The sequence below is a fragment of the Triticum dicoccoides genome, chromosome 1A, assembly GCF_002162155.2.
Source record: "Triticum dicoccoides isolate Atlit2015 ecotype Zavitan chromosome 1A, WEW_v2.0, whole genome shotgun sequence".
NCBI classification, from domain to species: Eukaryota; Viridiplantae; Streptophyta; class Magnoliopsida; order Poales; family Poaceae; genus Triticum; species Triticum dicoccoides.
In genome coordinates this window covers 527,405,900-527,424,323 of record NC_041380.1, presented here as the reverse complement: position 1 = coordinate 527,424,323, position 18,424 = coordinate 527,405,900, and the positions used below count along the sequence as shown (strand labels likewise).

Genomic DNA, 18,424 nt, shown 5'->3' with positions numbered 1-18,424 from the left:
AAATGATGAAACACACCGGGGTGTAATCGGATAAACAAAATAGCAGCCAGACGATATGCCAAATCCAACCACTACAATGCTGGTCGCCGTAGTATCCTCGGGAATCCGCGGCTCCTACTCCTCCTGCCCCGTCGCCACCGCCGCGAATCTATTCCGCTGTGCCTCCTCATCTGCTCGTGCTCGTGCTCCGGCCTGTTTGCGGCGCAGGTGACTCCCAGAATCTTCTTTCGGGAGGGGGGTCAGGGTGAGGTGCGTTCTTGGATTTTTGTTCTTCTTCTTGTGCTGTCTTGGATGCACTTCAGAAGGATGCGTTCTTGGATTGCTGCTGTCTGTTTGCAGTCTGATGTACATATAGATAGTTCTTGTTTCTGCTGATACCCATGATTCTGTCAAACTATAGGGGCACCGCAGTCCTCAACTTGCTCCAGTTAGTGTTAATTCTTGTGTAGATCTTTGCCTCCGGTTCAGAAACAAAATATGCTAGTACTGTATATTATTAGAATTAGAACAGAAGCAATAGGGTCCTGAACCAATGAATCCTTTTGGCCGATAAAAAGCAAGACCTGCCTGCGAGTTCGATTTTTTTGTTTTTGTTTTTGACTGACAGTCCATGCCTTGGACATGAACTGTGCATGTAGTAGAGATGCTAATTTTTTGAGTTGACTGATAGTGACCCACTCAGGATCTCAGTCTGCCTCATCGTCTTATTCCTACTCGGTTCACTTTGGGTTCTGCAGCCAGTTCCATCTGGTTTAATCGCTTTCACTACACAGCTACAGCAAGACATCTTGGCGTTCAAAAGCCATGGCTTCTGCCCATCCCTCGCAAGGATTGCCTTCAGGGATGGACCCTTCTATGGTGGATGAGTACGCTTCCCAGTCCAAGCTGTTGCAAGAATTTGTCAAGATACCCAGCATTGGCAAGGCTTGGGTCTTCACTTCCAAAGATGGTATGGACGGTTACTGTTGTATGTATATCCACTTATCTTATCCACTTCTTGTCAACTTCAAATTTCTCACTCTTCTTTTTGGTTGTTTAATTTTAAGAAAACGCATCCAGGGCAATGGTTTCTGTTAGCCAGTCGGATCTTTTGGCCAACAAAAAGAGGAGTTTCCTTCTAAATACTCACATCTCAAAAGGTTCCTCAAAGTCGGCGAGTTTCCAGTGGTCTCCCTTCCCGGTTGAAATGAGCGGGGTGTCAGCAGTCGTTCCATCACCGTCCGGAGAAAAGCTTCTGCTAGTACGGAATGCTGAGGATGATGACTCCCCTACAAAATTAGAGATTTGGGGGCCCTGTCAGTTGGAGAACGAAATACATGTTGCACGATCTGTTCATGGGTCGCTGTACGCTGATGGATGGTAAATTTCATCTTTCTTTTGTTTTTCCTTTTTGCGACATCGTGCATTTCTTCATTTTGCTTTTGTAACTCTGATATGCACTTTGCATTGCTATAAATGTAGGTTTGAAGGGATTTCATGGAACCAGGAAGAGACCCTTATAGCTTATGTTGCTGAGGAGCCTCCCCAACCAAAGCCAGAGTTCAATGATTCAGGTTACAGGAAGGAAGGTTCATCTCAAAAGGACTACAGGAGCTGGAAGGGACAAGGGGATACAGAAGATAACTGGGGAGAAACCTATAGTAACAAAAGGATACCTGCTTTGTTCGTCGCTAACATCACTAGGTATGCTTCTGGCTGACGTGAAAATATAAATTCGAGAAAGTTTACAATATACTGTATTGTGGTGTTCTGAGGAAACTTTCCGCTGCAGTGGTGAAGTACGAGCATTGAAGGGTATACCTAGATCATTAAGTGCTGGCCAGGTGATTTGGGCTCCATCATCTTCATATAGTTTGGTTTTTGTGGCATGGTCAGATGATAATGGTTTCCAAGAGACACCAAGGAAACTTGGCATCAAATACTGCTATAACAGACCTTGTGCTCTGTATGCTGCTGCTGATCCTTTCAAGGAAGAAGCTGACAAACCATCAATTGAGTGAGCATATCTGTCCTTGGTAACATTAATTATTCATTTTTCTGTTCTTACCCGTTGCCAGATGCACATTTTTTATACATTTGAAGAATTCATGTTGATTTTTGATGTTTTTTATTTCCTATTTTACCTTAAAGACTTGCATCAAATATATGTTGAAAGATCTTTTCTGTACAAGATAACAAGACTGGTCACATATTTTTTTACTTCCTCATCATCCTAGTTGTAGGAAAGACTATGCTATATGCAGCATGGCTCTCTAAGCACAGATCATTTTTTCATTTTTCCATAGACAGGTTATTTTATTTTCTGATTACCTGTTTCTATTTTGTAACAGCTCCAATAAGGGTGATACTGCAGCTCTGGTCAAGTTAACAGCAGACTTGAGTAGTGCTTTTTTCCCACGGTTCAGGTAGGATGACTTCCATTGTTCAATGGTGTTAATTTATGTCACAAGGATCAACTAGATGTATTGGAAGTAACAACAGATCCACTGCTGCATATTTTAAATTTTGCTAGATTTTCCTCTTTATTTTCTCTTTTGCGTTAAGATTCTTTAGGCCAGCATTTTTTGATCATCATAACATGGATAAACACCGTGTAAAGGAGAACCGAATGACAATGGCTGGGGGGGGGCCAATATTTTTTCGAAAAAATGCAAAAGCCTTGTGTTCCAGTTCACGGATAGAAAGAAGAGTTTGAACTAGCCCGTAGAGGGGCACACCCAGTGAGGGGCACACCCAGTGATACAACACAACGCACTAAAAAGTAGTCGCCGCCTCTGCCGGTAGCAACGCCGCAAAGACCCCTCGCGCCTGCCATCACCCAATCCCTGGCTTTCGCCTCGACGAGGCTAGCTTGGCTGAGACGGGCGTCACCGAAGATGATCGTGTTGCGATGCTTCCATATGCATCATGCCACTAGCATGATCCAGAGGACGCGCCCTTCCGGCAAAGGTTTGGATGGAGAGGCAAGTTTCCTGCTACCAGTCCACGAAGTCATCCCACGTGACGGCTGAACAAGCCATCGATCGTGTCCAGGACTCATGCCACACCGTGTGTGGAAGGGAGCAGCCTGTGAGGAGATGTGCCACTGCCATCGTCTCTTCCGACTGGTCACATAATACTCTACAAGGTGTATGCTGCAGGCCTCGATGCGCTGGTCGGTCGGCAGTCCAACAACGGTCTTGTGAAAATTAAGCCACACAAAAAACTTAATCCCTGGGGGAGCCCACGACTTCCAGTTTTGCTTCCAAGCGCTCGAGCTGACTGCTCTCTAGAAGAGAGCGTCGTAGTAGCTCTTGGAAGTGTCCATCCAGGGTCTGGCGCCACTGGAGGACATCCGGCGAGGTGGGAAGCTGCAGGCCTGTGCACCATCCGGCAGACATGGATGTACTGTCACAAGGCCGGCAGACTTGAGGCCTCCCTAATGTCCGAGATCCAATGGGGATCTGTCAGGGCGTCTAACCTCCGCCGCTTCCTAGTGCACCCTGAGACCAGAAGCAGTAGCTCAGGCACAAACCCAGAAATGGCATGACCGTCAATCCATTGATCCTCCCAGAATAAGGCAGATGCTCCGTCGCCAACTGCCATCTTGGTGGATGCGGCAGACAAATCGCGCTCATCCCAGGAAAATTGCAGGTCCAGAGGATGGAGGGGTCGGTGTGCATCGTCCAAAACCATCGGATCCTGAGGCTCATCGCCACCCTGGCAAGGACCGGAACAACCAAACCCCCAAGCGGAGGGGCCTGCATACCCTGACCCAATTGACGTGGTAGTGGCTTCTCTTCGCGGGCGCTATGCCCGCCCAAAGGAAGCCCCTCAGGATTTTATCCATCTTCTTCTGGGTTCTCTTGTTCAAGCTTAGTGTTAGTAGCAAGAGCACAGCTAACACTGATTTGGGGCTCCGTTTTAGGGACTGATTCCCCCAGCAATCATCGATTTCAAGTTCCAACTAATTAAGATAGAATCAGGACTGAAAAAGATCATATCCCTAATAATAAAATCAATAAGAAAACTCCAGCAACCTGTCGGGTTGTGGTTACCGGCCTCCTGTATATGTGGTTTTGATGGCCCATAACCGGACGCACGTCTACTGCCATGCTGCCACCCAACATGTGCATGACATATGGTTAGAAATTACACTGATAACACTATGTCACTCCTTTTCCCAATGCAAGCCACACCAATAGATGGACCATGCACATTAGTGAGTGTATGTGATTGTCTTTTAATGAGTTGTAATGGGACTTGCCTGTCACTATTCAAACAACAATAAATCCCTGTTTGGTGTAATTTTAATTTGAAAATACATAATATGGCCGTGCCAAATCAACATCATCAACATTTCCTTCTTGTTGCTGTAGAACCTGGCCTCAGTAGTATGAATCTTTGTGCACCGCAAACAGTTTTTGTTGATTATTATTATTTATTATTATGCAAGAATGGTTATGTCAAGTTTCTGATGCATTTACGCTATCAATACATTGTAATGCTTAATAATGAGAGCTTTTATTGCACAGCCCGGATGGGAAGTATCTTGTGTTCATCTCAGCAAAGAGTGCTGTGGATAGTGGAGCACACAATGCCACAAATTCAATGCATAAAATTGACTGGCCTACCGACGGCAAACTAGAGGGGAGCCTCAGTGTTTCTGATGTGGTATAATGATGCCGTTCCATTTCCTTAAGTATATACCTTTGGATAAGAAGTGCTGGATGTCCAATATCAAATGCTTAATACATTAGTTATTATTTAGGTACCCACTGTAATGAGCCCTCAAGATGGGTGTTTCCCTGGGATGTACTGCTCTGGCTTACTTCGGTTTCCATGGCTTTCTGATGGACGGACTATGATTTTATCTTCTGCTTGGGGAAGCAAGGAAGTAATACTTTCTATCAACGTTGCGAGGTAACTACACACATCTACCTGTTCTATTGTTAAACTCATTGGCTAACTCGTTTATTTGTCCGTGAATTCACTGTGTCCCTCCACAGCGGCGAAGTCTCAAGAGTTAGTCCGCAGGATTCTGATTATTCCTGGAACGTTCTCGCACTTGACAATAATAACATTCTTGCAGGTAACCCTAAATTCCTACGGTTTTAAAGCAGACTTCATATTTCCATCAGCTAAATTTCCATATTTATGTGCCTTCTTCCTTCCAGTTTCCAGCAGCCTTGTAACGCTGCCTCAAATGTACTATGGATTTGAAGATTCTCACACAGACAAGCCTTGCCAGTGGGACTGGCAGGAAATTCCATCTCCATTTCCGAAGCCATCTGATAAGGTTTAACTTAAACACAATATTTTCAGTCCATCCTTTGCCACTACTCCTGAATTCTCACAGAAGATTTGATGGCGCAAACTACACATTTCTATGATGTATATTTCACAGGTCAGCTCATTGTTAGCCGATCATAAGTTCAGTGTAATCAAAATCCCAGTCAGCAATCCTTCTGATAAACTCCCAGATGGTATGCAACAACTTCAACACCACATATGCCTTTTACTGCTCACCAATTTTACAGAAAACTGCTATAATTTTATTACCTTTTTGTAACTTCGTATGAAGTTAATACTCTTCTGTTTATTTCTTTCTGCAGTGATTCTCTTTTTACTGCAATGAGTAGAATGCTATATATATATATCGTGATTTGTGTGTGTGCCATGACATAACTGTGTTGTATTAAATAAATGATTCACTCGAATGCTTGATCGAAGAGAAGATTGTAAAGTTCATGATAGTCCAACTTCTATTTTGGTTATCTGCTGGGCTCATAATAGGCAATTTCTAAGAAATCTTTATCGAGATTGCTACCACTACTTTTAAAATGCCTTGATATTTTCTCCTTCAAAACCTTCACTGGACTAGTATGCATGAATGCCATTCTTATTCACCCAGCATTTCACTTTACAATTCGATCAAACACTTAACTGTATATGTTGGACTAGTAAGCTCTAATTGTTTCAGTCAGAAAAACTCCACTTTCAACCCTGAACTCTGAAAATGCAACCTTGAACTATTGAAACAGTCCACTTTTCACCCTCAAGTGGTTTCACAAGTGATTTCGGCAGACATGCATTCCACCTCACTGCCATGTTAACAAATTTCAATTGTTTTTATTCATTTTGACCACCATTTCTTCCATTCGTAGTAATTTGTTGTCAACACTGAGTTCTCTCTGCTTGCCTTCTCTCACTTGATAATGTTATATTTTCTCTATTCAGGCGCTAATCTCCCCTTTGAGGCTATTTTTGTGTCTGGCAAGGATTCAGCAAGTAGTCCAACAATTGTTGTTCTTCATGGTGGCCCTCACTCAGTCTACCCATCAAGCTATTCGAGATCCTTGGCCTTTCTATATGCACAGGGATATAACCTGCTTGTTGTAAATTACAGGTGAGCCTTGAAATTACGAGTATGTCTTGTAAATGATTTGTCATGAACCATGTTTCATCATGGGGTATCCGTCAAGCGGGAGATCATATGGTGATGCTTTGGGCTAGAACAGCTCTAGGGAAAGGAGATCAACGGCCGAAGGAGGAATGTATGGTGATGCTTAGGGGACTAGAGATTTGTTATTCCATCTCTTAATCCAAAGTGATGGCAGTGCCATGCTTATAAGGCACGCTTCTAGTTAATCCAACTACGAACATATGCACGCATGCTGCTAACTCCTTTTGAGTTCCATGGTTCTGTATTTTGAATGTTAACTAGTTTTGCATCACACTAACACGGAATATCTGCACACACTACTCTGTTGCTTAGGGGCTCGTTGGGGTTTGGAGAAGAAGCATTGCAATCTCTTCCTGGAAATATTGGTTCTCAGGTGCTACTAATTTACTTCCATGTTTAAGATAATTTTCCTTAGATGTCAAAATTATCACGACCGATCTGTGATCTTATGTGCAATTGGTTAAATGCTCATGAACAGGATGTGAATGATGTATTGACAGCTTTGGACTTTGTCAAAAAGAGAGGACTAATAGATGCATCTAGAGTAGCTGTAGTTGGAGGTTCACATGGAGGTTTCTTGACAACACATTTGATCGGCCAGGTTTTTCTGACTGCCTTCTTTCTTCTTAATTATTTCTCTAGGCGCTTGCTTCTTTTATCGGTCTTTTTGTGCTTACTTTGTTTGCTCACAGTTTATATTCTCAACGGAATTTACCATGCAATTCAACGTCTGTCAGTTGGATAATCAGATTTCATTAGCAAATTGAATTCTGATGAATATCAATATTCAGCAAACTGAAGCTACAGCCTTTCTTTCCTCTTACACTTGAGTTGTGGTGATTTAACCAATTCTAGCCTATTTTTGCTTCAAGTACTAAAGAATAGTCCATACAGAAATGCCCTTGTTCTCCTTTTAACGTATTGACATTTTCTTGTTGAAATCTACAAGTTGAGACTCGAGAAAATACAATAGCTTTGTGTCTTGATGCGTCGATAAAAAAGAGTTTTAGTTACAAGGCCCGGGCTACGCTATTACAACATGCTCAACACACATGGCTAAGGTGCTGAGGCAGGATAACCCACAGGCTCTGACGCCTGGCCAATCCCTACAATTTGAGTTTGGATGTTAGCGTAGATCATTTCACTGCCAAAACCTACAGGAAACTAGTATTGGCGTACTGCCTTTGGGAACTCGGTCCAGAACTTAAAAAGCTCAAGGCACATAGAGTTCATATATCACATGATGTTAGTCATTATCTTTTATGATCTAGAATATTGTTGACTTGGGTACATTTCTTGGAATGCAGGCTCCAGAAACATTTGTTGCTGCAGCTGCCAGAAATCCAGTGTGTAACTTACAATTGATGGTCGGTACCACTGATATCCCTGATTGGTGCTTTCTGGAGGTTTATGGAAAAGAAGGGAAAAACTGCTTTACAGAGTCTCCTTTAGCAGACAGTCTTACAAAGTTTTACCAGAAATCACCGATATCACACATTTCCAAGGTAAATAATTAGTCGGTTTCACATTCGTATGAAAATCATTTCTGAAATCTTTGCTTGAGGAAAAGGTTCAGGTTTATGTGTGCAAAGGAAGAGACTGCCAGGACACTTTTATCAGAAACCAATTGCTTGACAATATATATTATCACATCTGCAGGTTAAGACACCAACACTCTTTCTTCTCGGAGCAAAAGATCTCCGTGTTCCTGTTTCTAATGGCCTACAGGTACATCCATGTGCAACTGTGTACTTTTCAAAGTACACATGATTATGTAGATCCTATTCTGTTTAATAGATTCGGCAAGCTTTGCGCTTTCATAAAAAAAACAGGGTACATGAGGCTGCTTTCAAGCCCTTGTATAATAGAATTAGTTCCACTACTTTTGTGTGTGTTTGGACAGCTCAGATCATTTTCATGAAAGAAACCCCACGACCATCATCGTTGAGCTGTTCATGCTGCACAGCTCAATTCAATTTATACTTAAACAACGGTTGTTGCAACATTTTCAGTATGCAAGGGCTTTGAAGGAGAGGGGAGTCGACACCAAAATTATTGTCTTCCCAGAAGATATTCATGGACTTGACAAGTTTGTCCAAACTTAAATTTACTTGCTACGATTACTATGCATGTGTCCAAACATTTCACTAAATCAAATTTTCTTTCTTTTCAGACCACGGTCCGACTTTGAGAGCTTCCTCAACATAGGGGTTTGGTTCAAGAAGTACATGAGCAAATAAGCATTGGGCTTCTTAAACACCATGATCTCCTTGTATTTTTCATTCTGGTGGATAAATGGTTGTAATTTAGGTCACAGGAACCTGTGCCATGAAAATAGTGTTCGACTGGCAGCTCTTGTAAATAATATCTTGTGTGAACTTGTGGTGCTACTTTAATGGTACTGGTATGGATTAGAACTTGTGATTCCAAAAAGAAAGCTGATGCATTTTAGAGCTCACTGGGAGTCTTGGATCTGTCATTGCTACTCCACTGCAAGAGTTCCTTTCTCTTTAATCCCCAAGGCTGCAAATCTTAGTTCTTAATTACCAAAAATTACATAATCGAAACACAAGCAATACCAGTGCTCAACAGAAAGAAACCTTTTTCTTCTTCTGAAAAAATAGAAATATGACGATCCTGAATGAAAACAGAGCTTGAGTCTCAGTCATGAAAAGTAACCAATGGGAATGACCAAAAACACCATGTATGTAGCAAGTAGAAACTGAAGCACTCTTTTGGGGCTCGCCCTTTTTGTGCTTGTAGTTTTCATCTTCTAATATGGATGTAGGTGACATTAATCCCAAGCAAGCTAAGCTAATAAGCTCCACATCACCTTGACCTAGTAGAATATAAGAAGTACAGCATATGTATTTGAGATGCTTTCAAAAGCTTTTGGTAACTTAAAAGGAAATCATATTGTTGGAGAAAATAAAGCCATGTTTTAAAACGATGCATGATGCAAGATCAAATTATGTATTAGTATTACTCACCTCCTGGTTCCATCAGTGTTGCCTTCATCCTTGCATTTTTCCTGGTCACTTTGAGTCTCTTGGTTCCCCAAAAATAGTAATTGTAGGATGGTTGAGGTTGACCTCGCAGCAGCTGCAGCCTTGCTCTCGGAAGGTGCACAACCATCTGTGCCAAGCACTGCGATTACTTGTTTCAGACAAGTGAGATGCTCAATGCCTATGTAGAAGCCATAGGTAGTTGCCATTGACACAAGGCATGGAATACCAAGCTTCTTAAGCTTGGGCATAGCGCCTTTCATGAACGTTAAGTATGCCTCGGCTTCACCACTGATGTTGAACTCCTTCAGACTTGGGAATCCAATGTCTTGGACTATAATTAGCCTATCTTTTGGTCCTATCTTTAACCACAGTTCTAGGCAAAGTAAGGATGGGATCTCCCCAACAACGAGTAGACCCTTCTCCGTTAATTTAGTTAAATTAATGTCCAGGTAAGTAAGGTTGTTGAGTGTTGGTGCAATCCACTTTGGAACATTCACGAAATAGCAATCGCCAGACATATAAAATAGTTGAAGGGAAAATGGCAATGGAGACCAAGAATCCAAGAACTCAAGGGAACCACCATACATAGTTATTCGTAAAGACATGAGTTTATAGTTGCTAAGCTTGCATAGTGAGCAAAGTAACATTTGTTCATGCCTTTTGTACTCCTCGGGTCCTCCACGATCTAAATATATGTCAAGTTCAGACAAACTTGTTAGGTTCCCGAGATCCTCCACTACAGCTACTGGGCTACGGGTAATATTGAAGCCTGAAATGACTCGCAAGTTCCTCATTACTCCAATTCCATTTGGTAACTTAGTTCCCACTGCAACAAGTAGGTGTTGTAGTTTAATGAGCTGCACTATTCCACATGGCAACTCTTGCACACATGTATCCCTAAGATCTAGGGTCTCTAGCCCACCTAACATTACAATCCCTGATGGTAGCTTTGATATGACCGTGCACCTATAGCTGAGGTATTTTAGGTTGAACAATTTGTCCATATTGCGCATATCATAATCGTCAAAACCCTCACAATCCTTAAAATCTAGTACACGCAAAGCTTCAAATTTAACAAGGCAAGGCAAGTGTTTGATGCAATTTGATGACGTTGCAGTTAGTGATCGAACATGGCTTAAATCTAAACATGCCAACACATTTGCAAGCTTCCGGTCAATGTATTGGATGGATAGTAGTCGAATAAAACCATGATGGTTTGGCAAGCACGTTTGTCCTCCTTCTCCATCGACAACAATAATGAAATTATCTTGAGACGATTTTGAAATGATAATATCAAGCATCATGTCATGGACTCGGCGGGTACTAGCTTTGCCATCATAATCAATGTACACTGGTTGAACCAAGCTTTTATTAATAAGCTTGTAGAAGTAGTTCTCAGCGACCTCTTGCCGACATTGCCCATGCTCTTCAGAGATAAAGCCTTCTGCTATCCATCGCCTCACTAGCGTGTCCCTATCAATCACATAATCCTCAGGGAAGACACTTAAATACAACAAACATGTCTTGAGATTAGATGAAAGATCATTATAACTAAGCCATGGTATGTTATTCATTCCTCTTGGATCTTGTTATTTTCCAAAGTAGAGCCAATTGACCTATTAACCTTCTCCCACTCTACCTTGACAACTGGTTTGTTTGCTAGTAAACTAGAGATAGTAATAATTGCAATGGTAGACCTCCACATTTTTTGAGGATTTTATCTGAAACCTCCTTCAAACATGTTTGGGCAGCAGTTCTCAGAGCCAAAAATGCTTTTGTCGAACAATGTTTTGGAGTGCATATCACTTAGGGCTTCCATGTCATACACATGGTCATAATACCTTGGACAACACGACCTTGCTACATATCTAATGCGTGTAGTAGCTATTCGTTCTGCTAGAACGGTTATTCTCTAGGAAAGCACACCTGATATTGCTCCATGCTTGTGTACACCATATATCATCAATTATGATAAGATACCTAGCATATAGTAATAAATATCATACACCACCCAATTATGATAAGAAATTGAACTAAAAGGTGCAGATCATGCATGCCATAAATAGACCATTTTTTGCAGGAACATTGTGTGTGCTTCATGTACTCAACTAGCAATTAAATCAAGTTTATTATGCTTATTGTTTATGTGTATCATGCTCATTACTTAAGTTTACGTATGGAGTTTATTCTACTTGTGTAGTATGTCCACTTCATTGAATTTTGTACCTAAAGGAGACTCAACTCTAGTTACCTAACCAAAAGAAAAATCTATTTTCACTGTTTATAATTTGGCAACACTATGTCACAATACATCTTTGAGTATCTATGAAACTAGAATAGAAGATATAGTGAATGGGCCATGCAGCTCCAGCGTTGTCTGTTGAAATAATCACAAATGGATTTATTGATTGCATAAGAGATATGGAAGAAACCAATGGAAGTTATATATGAACCTCCAACATTGTAAATGCTTCATAAACTCTTAAGTTAGTTTAGTGTACCACGAATATTTGTTATGTTATCATATCTAGTTTATTGTAAATATGTATCATGACCACACTGTAGATAATATATGAAGAAATGCTAAAGAAATATGCACGAGTCATGTTTTGTAGGAAAACAATGAGTTGAATTAACTCTTATCTTGTAGTAGCTCTCTCAGCTTTGCAATAGATGTAATTTCATCCCAAATGTCGCTACCGTTTGTGAACCCATCTGGGTGAGGCAATCTGTAGACCAGATCATTGATAATTTTCCTTATGTTTGGCTTCTATGAAATTGATACAGAAGCCCGACAATCAAAACGCCCTTGAACCTTGCGATAAACCTCATTGGCTAATATTGTCTTTCCTAATCCACCAAACCCAACAATAGACAAAATCCTACTAGTACTATATGACTGTTTCGTTCACTATCCACTTGGCAAGATCATCTCTTGGACCATCAATGCTCACAAGATTTGTCTCCTCGACAAAAAGAGCACATAGTCGTGGATCGACGACTATATGGCTAGACATGCTACAAGTAGTAGCATCTAGATTGTAACTATTCTTGAGCTCTTTCACTTGCCTGATCCGAGTCTTGAGTTCATTGATTTGGTTGGCGATTCCACATCGTGCTCCAAGGGCCTTTAGTTGGCGAGTGGTAACGCGGAAGAAGTCCTTGAAGCCGGTGTGAAGCCCACCATTTCCGATTCGGTAAATGAAAATATCTATGCAATCCTCTATATCGTATGCCAACTCTCTCACCATGGAGATCCATTGCTTGACCTAGATGTCTGGATCTTCTAGTATAGCATACTTCCAGACCGCAACTTCCATACTGGCTAGCTCACATCCGAGTGACATGATCTCACGTCGAACGCCTTTGAGGCGGCCATACTCACCAGCAAGGGGCCCAACACGCCTAGTGTATTTTCCCATATGTGTGCCTACTTATCATATTATTTTAGGTACAGATGATGCCGATACACTAGGAGTGGCTTCATTCACAGGGGTCAAGGCAACACCAATTTTTTTCTCAAATACGCACGAGTGTGCGTATCATAGTATAAAGAAGGATCGGGGAAGGCACCCGTCCACAGAGTTCGTTACATTACATGTACATGACAAATCCACCTCCACCCTACCTATCTTCCTAACTAACTCCTCGCATCTGCCCACCTAGACAGCGCACTAAGGAAGGGCTCGAGATCACCCTTCAGTAGCCCTGCCGCTCTCCACGCCCTACCTTCTCTCTCAATGATTGTAGCTGATCGAGGGATTGAGGGTGCAGCACCAAATTTTTAAAAAGAGATAATAAGAGAAGACCATGCATACCTCTATTGAATGACAAGAGAAGATCATTCAGATGGGATAGGAAGAGGTTGGAGAAAAGAGAGGGGTAACTAGAGTGGCTGAGTTTAGCAATTTTTGAATCGTTTCTCCTTTTAGTGTCTTTAAGAGAGAAGATTATCTTTTTCAAACCGTTTCCCCTTTGATAATTGTTGTGTGGCATTAAATTAAAGTGTGTATCATCCATTACACAGAAATTTACCTAGGAAAGTTAATGTATCACACATTCAACTTTGCCCCTTTTCTGTTGTTACTGTCATCACACCACCATGGATGCCATCTCTTAGTTTGTCCGGCGTCACATAGCTTATGGATCTTCTGTCAGTATTGTCGTCTTGATATGTCTACCTCAATCTATTGCCTCCGCCTAACGATTTATTTTCAAGTGAACTAAAATGAAACTGAACTTATTCCGGGTCTCTGCGTCCCAATATGCACACAACAGTCCAGAATCCGAAAACTCTTAAGTCATCATTAAATCAGTGTAATGCCGTCACCACCGGTGAAAATCAGTATAGGTATAGGAGTTTGATGTTCATCAACGAGGAGGTTGACCAATAATTTGTAACATATGATGTGATTGAGAATTAGCATAAGTTTATTTTCATCAAATATGGACTATCTGCATGTATTGCAATTTAATTCTATTTTGCAGCGTTTTCATTTCTTTTAATTTAAATCTTGTTGGGTTGTCACTGGCAGTGTTATGTTAAAGCACTGCCTATGTGTTCAGTTCAAGTCCTATCTTTCAGGTCGCCGTACGTGGAAGATTATACTCACACAAATCCCCTTCAGTTTCACCACAAAAATTGTGGAAAGAAAGATCAAACCCAACCAAAAAAAACAAAAACAAAAATCGAAATTACAAGAACGGAAGGTAAGAAGAGCCCAAAGATTTCTTGGAGACTCTTCTCCAATCCCCCCCTTTCCCCTCCATGGCCACGCTCCGGCACGCTCTCCTCACTCCGTCCCCGCTCTGCTGCTGCTCGCACGCTCTCCTCCACCCAAGGGCCAGGAAGATATCTCCGAGGTTTCCACATGGGGCCTTCTCCACGGCGAAGCCGTTCTTGCGGCGCGAGCTCTCGGAGAGGGGCGGGGCCTTGGCGCGGAGAATGGCGGGCGGGCGGCGCCTTGGCGTGGCCGGGGCCGGGAAAGGCCCCTTCTTTGGCGGCGGGCGGCGGCAGGGGTCGACCGGCCGCGGCCGGGTCGTGGGGAACCTCGCCTTCGTCGCCCTCGTGGCCTACCTCGTGGTGAGCGGCCAGTTCCGGTGGCTGCTCGACGCCATCGTCTCCCTCTGGGTACGAGGCTCCTTCTCCTGAAATGTTTTAACTTGTAAAATGGATACTACCAGTTTACGACTAGTTTGCTGTCTCGATGACTAGCTTGGTTGATATCGGAATAGAGAAACTGGATAAGGTTCAGAAAACATATGGTTCTGGTAGAATAGACAGCTTAATCTCTGAAATCGACCCACCTTCCCTGTATTTCAATATGATTTTGTAATTTGTGCCAAAAACTAGCTTCCCCCAGTTTTCCAGACAGTTTGCATTTTTTTCACCTAGTACTGTTACTTGGTATAAGCTGTATTACCATTGGTTGCTAGTCTGTCAACTGAATGCTACCTTATATGTTGCCGCAGCAAATTGAGCATTCTGATTCCACAGTAACCTGTAAACTGGAAACCATCAACTTTGATTTAGTTCGCTCTGCGGTGCTAATAGGCAGCAGCATGGATAAGCTTATGCAACTAAGAGTTTGGATTTAGAATATTAGCATAAAGGGATATCTTATCTTGTCTTTGGTAACTTAACTTTAGCTTTGTACGTCTCTCTTTGATAACAGCTCCTCACGGTACTTCTGCCTATTGTGGGTCTCGGTGCGCTCATATTCTTTGCACAACGAAATATACTTCAGAGCGATGTAAGTCTGCACATAAATTTGGTGTTTGGTCAGTTTATACTCCCTCCGTTCCTAAATATAAGTCTTTTTAGAGATTTCAATAAGGACTGCATACGGATGTATATAGACATATTTTAGAGTGTAGATCCAGTGATTTTGCTCTGTATGTAGTCCACATTGGAATCTCTACAAAGACTTATATTTAGGAACAGAGGGAGTACTTTCGAATAAGTATGGTTTCCACGGATTTCCTACTACTGTACTTTTAGTTTCTTAAATATAGATGATGAGGGTAAATGTCTGTTAGTTTTAGTACCGTTATTTGTTGTTATTCCTAAATAACAATGGCAAAGACTGTTGTTTGTTTGCACAAGTTTAACATTGTCAAACATGTTTCTTTTGTTGCAGTGTCCCAACTGTGGAAAAAGCTTCCGGATACTGAAGTAAGCATAAGAAAATTTATGTTAAGCTTGCATAATTTTGTAACTTAAGTTAACTTTGATTAGTTTGCTTGTCTAATAGGACATCTGTGAAGAATGGTCCACAATTCTGTCCTTATTGCACTCAACCTTTTTCTGGTAAGCAGAACTTGTGTTTCCCATATCCAGTTTGCTAACAGGATAAAGGTCTCAGAAGAACTACGTCCTAGCTGCTTGGTCTTGTCATACTAGAAAATCTGCTACTGGAAATTTAGCCGGTGGACCATAGCTATGCAATCTTTAATGACACTGTTATTTTCAGACCTTCAGTTAGATACGTGAGCCCCACTGTCCAGCTAGAATACAACCAAATTATATTTTGCTTAGTCTTTAAAACATCTGTGCACTTAATTCCATGTTACATTTTCTGCCCTTTAAGCATTTGCATGGTCCCGATTGTTCTGTGCTGGGAGCCTGGGAATAGATACAGAGTTAAGCTTGTGTTGAGTGGTTTTAGAACATGCATGTCCAGGGGCGAAGCTACGTATAGCTACCCGGTGTCACTGGCACCGGGTGCAATTTGCATGCACTTATTAGCTTAGTGTGTAGGCCATTCAATTGTTTGATATGTAGGCATGTGTTTTTCTATATGGACACCGGGTAATTTTAAGTCTGGATCCGCCCCTGTGCATGTCTGATGATACATCTGGTATCACCGTATCAGAACAGAGTTGTCTTGATTTTAAGGTCAAAAACTTCTCAAGCTCTACATGGGTATGGCACATTCGCGACTGAAAAGAAAATCATGAGCATTGGTGATGGTATCAGCCAAATGGAAGTGGAGAATCATGGAGTTTATCCATGGCTTGAATGTCCCACGAAACATAGTTATCTTTACTCCTTTTTTATTTTTTTTCTCTCCGTTGTTTAGCATTTCTCATGTGCTTGTCTAGATGAGACTATTGTTGGAGCTAAATCATCATTGTACATGCTGCAGTTCAGGGCGATAAGTTTGTCAGAGAAGCTGCTAGCTTTTCCTCTGGAAGGACCCCTACAAATGCACAACAAGCCTTCAATGAGTTATTCAACCGTGGATCAAATGGTATTAGCAAGCTACAGTCTTTCTACTGCCTGTATTTCATTTGCCCATTTAATATTTATCCATATGAATTAAACTAAACGAGGTGATCCCTTATATCATACACAATAATTTCTAGATGAGGTTGGGTGAACAATGAAAGATCAGATATTCATGTCAAATACTTTTTACAACATGTCACGGGTTAAAGAATGATTGCTAAGGCTGATAAAGATCATACATCATCAGCGAATGAAGTCGGGCTGTATCATTCTGCATATGATGGGATGCACTCAGCATAGGTCATGTAGATGATTTGGCTTTCAGCTGTTATTGAAATTAGACGTCCGAGTCTTTTCAAGCAAATTGTTCCTTCACCACACCTTTTGATTGAGATCGAGGTTTTTCTTGGGAGTTGGTGCATGTTAATTAATGATCACAATGTTCCCTGATGTATGCAGGAAAAGCACCTTCTGGTTCTGGGACGATTGTAGATGTTGAGGCTGAAGTCACGGACATCGAGTGATATTTCTTCAGGAGCGCATCCGGGTCAGTTTTGCTGCTGTTCGTTGGGGGCCAGTTTTTATCTCCAATGTTGTACTGTATAAGCCTGTAGCACTCTAGGAAATAGGTTTGCAGCCTAGTTCCAAGCGACTTCCGAAGCTTAGAGGTGAGACCAATTGGCAGATACAGATCGAAGGCAGATGTAACAGATTAACAGGGTTGTGAATATTTACATTGCTTCTTTTGTATATTCCCAGGCTTGCAAATACACCCAGGGTTTTGTATATGTAACATATGTTGCAAACTAGGGTGACATTGACGCCTTTGAACATGTTGTACATGATGCTCGGTTACTGAACTAGGGCTTGTTCATCCAGACCTACTTTCTTTTACTTGCGTCGACTGTGTGTAGGTGCTCCAATTCCTGCATTTCCATTGCTCGCTTGGGGAGGAATTACTGGTGTGACTACCTCTGTTTTTTGACTGTTCACTGTCATGTTTTGCAGAATTAGCTACAGGGTTTTCTGATTCTCTGCATTCACGTCTTGCAATCCGAGCCGTTGAATCCATTCCAATCGGTATCTTTGGTTGTCAGCCGTTGGATAACTGAACTTCTCTTCTCCTCTTCAGTAACCACTTGGTTCAGGTGCTGACAGACAGCCTGTGCCTGCAGAGAGGGCACATCTCGCTCCCCGTCAGGGTGAGCTTCAGGCACGCGCCATGGAAGACGTGGGGCAAGGAGCACCCCGGCCACACGGCGAGGTCGCTCTCCAGCAGCTCGAAGCAGACGGGGCACTCCTGCCCGGCGACCTCCTCCGCGGCGACCTTCCGCCGCTTCGCCGTCCGCTCGCAGTCCACGTCCTCGCCGTCGGCGGCTTCAGCAGCTTCGTCGGCGCACTGCACGTGCACGGCTCCGGCAGGCGCAAGTCCATGGCGACATGGTACCCGGGCCATGGCTTCGCTATCATGCCCTGCAGCACGGCGCTCACTTGATCCATGCGGCCCCGCGTGTGGTACTCGAGCCGGAGGATGCCGACGTCGGCGATCAGCTTGAGACGCGTGGTCCCGGCGGGATGCCCACGTTCAAGACCAGCCTGGACCAGAGGGCCTGGAGCTCGCTGCTGTGGTGGGCGGGGTATATCAGCGGCGCCAGCGACGACCCGGCCCACCGGAGCGAGCCCGCCGCTTCGCCGGCCGGCGGGACGGCGAAGCTGAGATAGTGCAGCTTCGTTTTCTTG

At 42.6% G+C, this 18,424-nt stretch overlaps 2 protein-coding genes and 1 pseudogene across 4 annotated transcripts; 2 read left to right on the top strand and 1 right to left on the bottom strand.

The window, feature by feature from the left end:
• Nucleotides 1-39: 39 nt before the first annotated feature.
• On the top strand, nucleotides 40-8,903 carry LOC119285881 (acylamino-acid-releasing enzyme 1-like). 3 transcript variants are annotated; one of them, XM_037565202.1, is made up of 18 exons: nucleotides 40-207; nucleotides 774-949; nucleotides 1,047-1,359; nucleotides 1,462-1,683; nucleotides 1,772-1,996; nucleotides 2,331-2,405; nucleotides 4,515-4,653; nucleotides 4,751-4,902; nucleotides 4,989-5,071; nucleotides 5,157-5,278; nucleotides 5,387-5,465; nucleotides 6,220-6,388; nucleotides 6,758-6,818; nucleotides 6,924-7,046; nucleotides 7,753-7,950; nucleotides 8,105-8,173; nucleotides 8,458-8,534; nucleotides 8,619-8,903. In XM_037565202.1, exons 1-18 carry the CDS (start codon nucleotides 56-58, stop codon nucleotides 8,683-8,685), a joined length of 2,502 nt encoding a protein of 833 aa, XP_037421099.1. In that variant the 5' UTR covers nucleotides 40-55; the 3' UTR covers nucleotides 8,686-8,903. The 3 variants fall into 3 exon arrangements, with proteins under 3 accessions (XP_037421099.1, XP_037421105.1, XP_037421112.1); XM_037565208.1 differs by having other exon boundaries at nucleotides 53-249; XM_037565215.1 differs by having other exon boundaries at nucleotides 53-249; nucleotides 738-949.
• Nucleotides 8,904-9,431: 528 nt separating this feature from the next.
• On the bottom strand, nucleotides 9,432-12,875 carry LOC119354552 (annotated as a pseudogene).
• Nucleotides 12,876-14,097: 1,222 nt separating this feature from the next.
• LOC119285870 lies at nucleotides 14,098-17,517 on the top strand. Its single transcript, XM_037565199.1, has 6 exons — nucleotides 14,098-14,584; nucleotides 15,129-15,206; nucleotides 15,594-15,628; nucleotides 15,708-15,763; nucleotides 16,602-16,706; nucleotides 17,144-17,517. Exons 1-6 carry the CDS (start codon nucleotides 14,222-14,224, stop codon nucleotides 17,206-17,208), a joined length of 702 nt encoding a protein of 233 aa, XP_037421096.1. The 5' UTR covers nucleotides 14,098-14,221; the 3' UTR covers nucleotides 17,209-17,517.
• The last annotated feature ends 907 nt before the right edge of the window (nucleotides 17,518-18,424 follow it).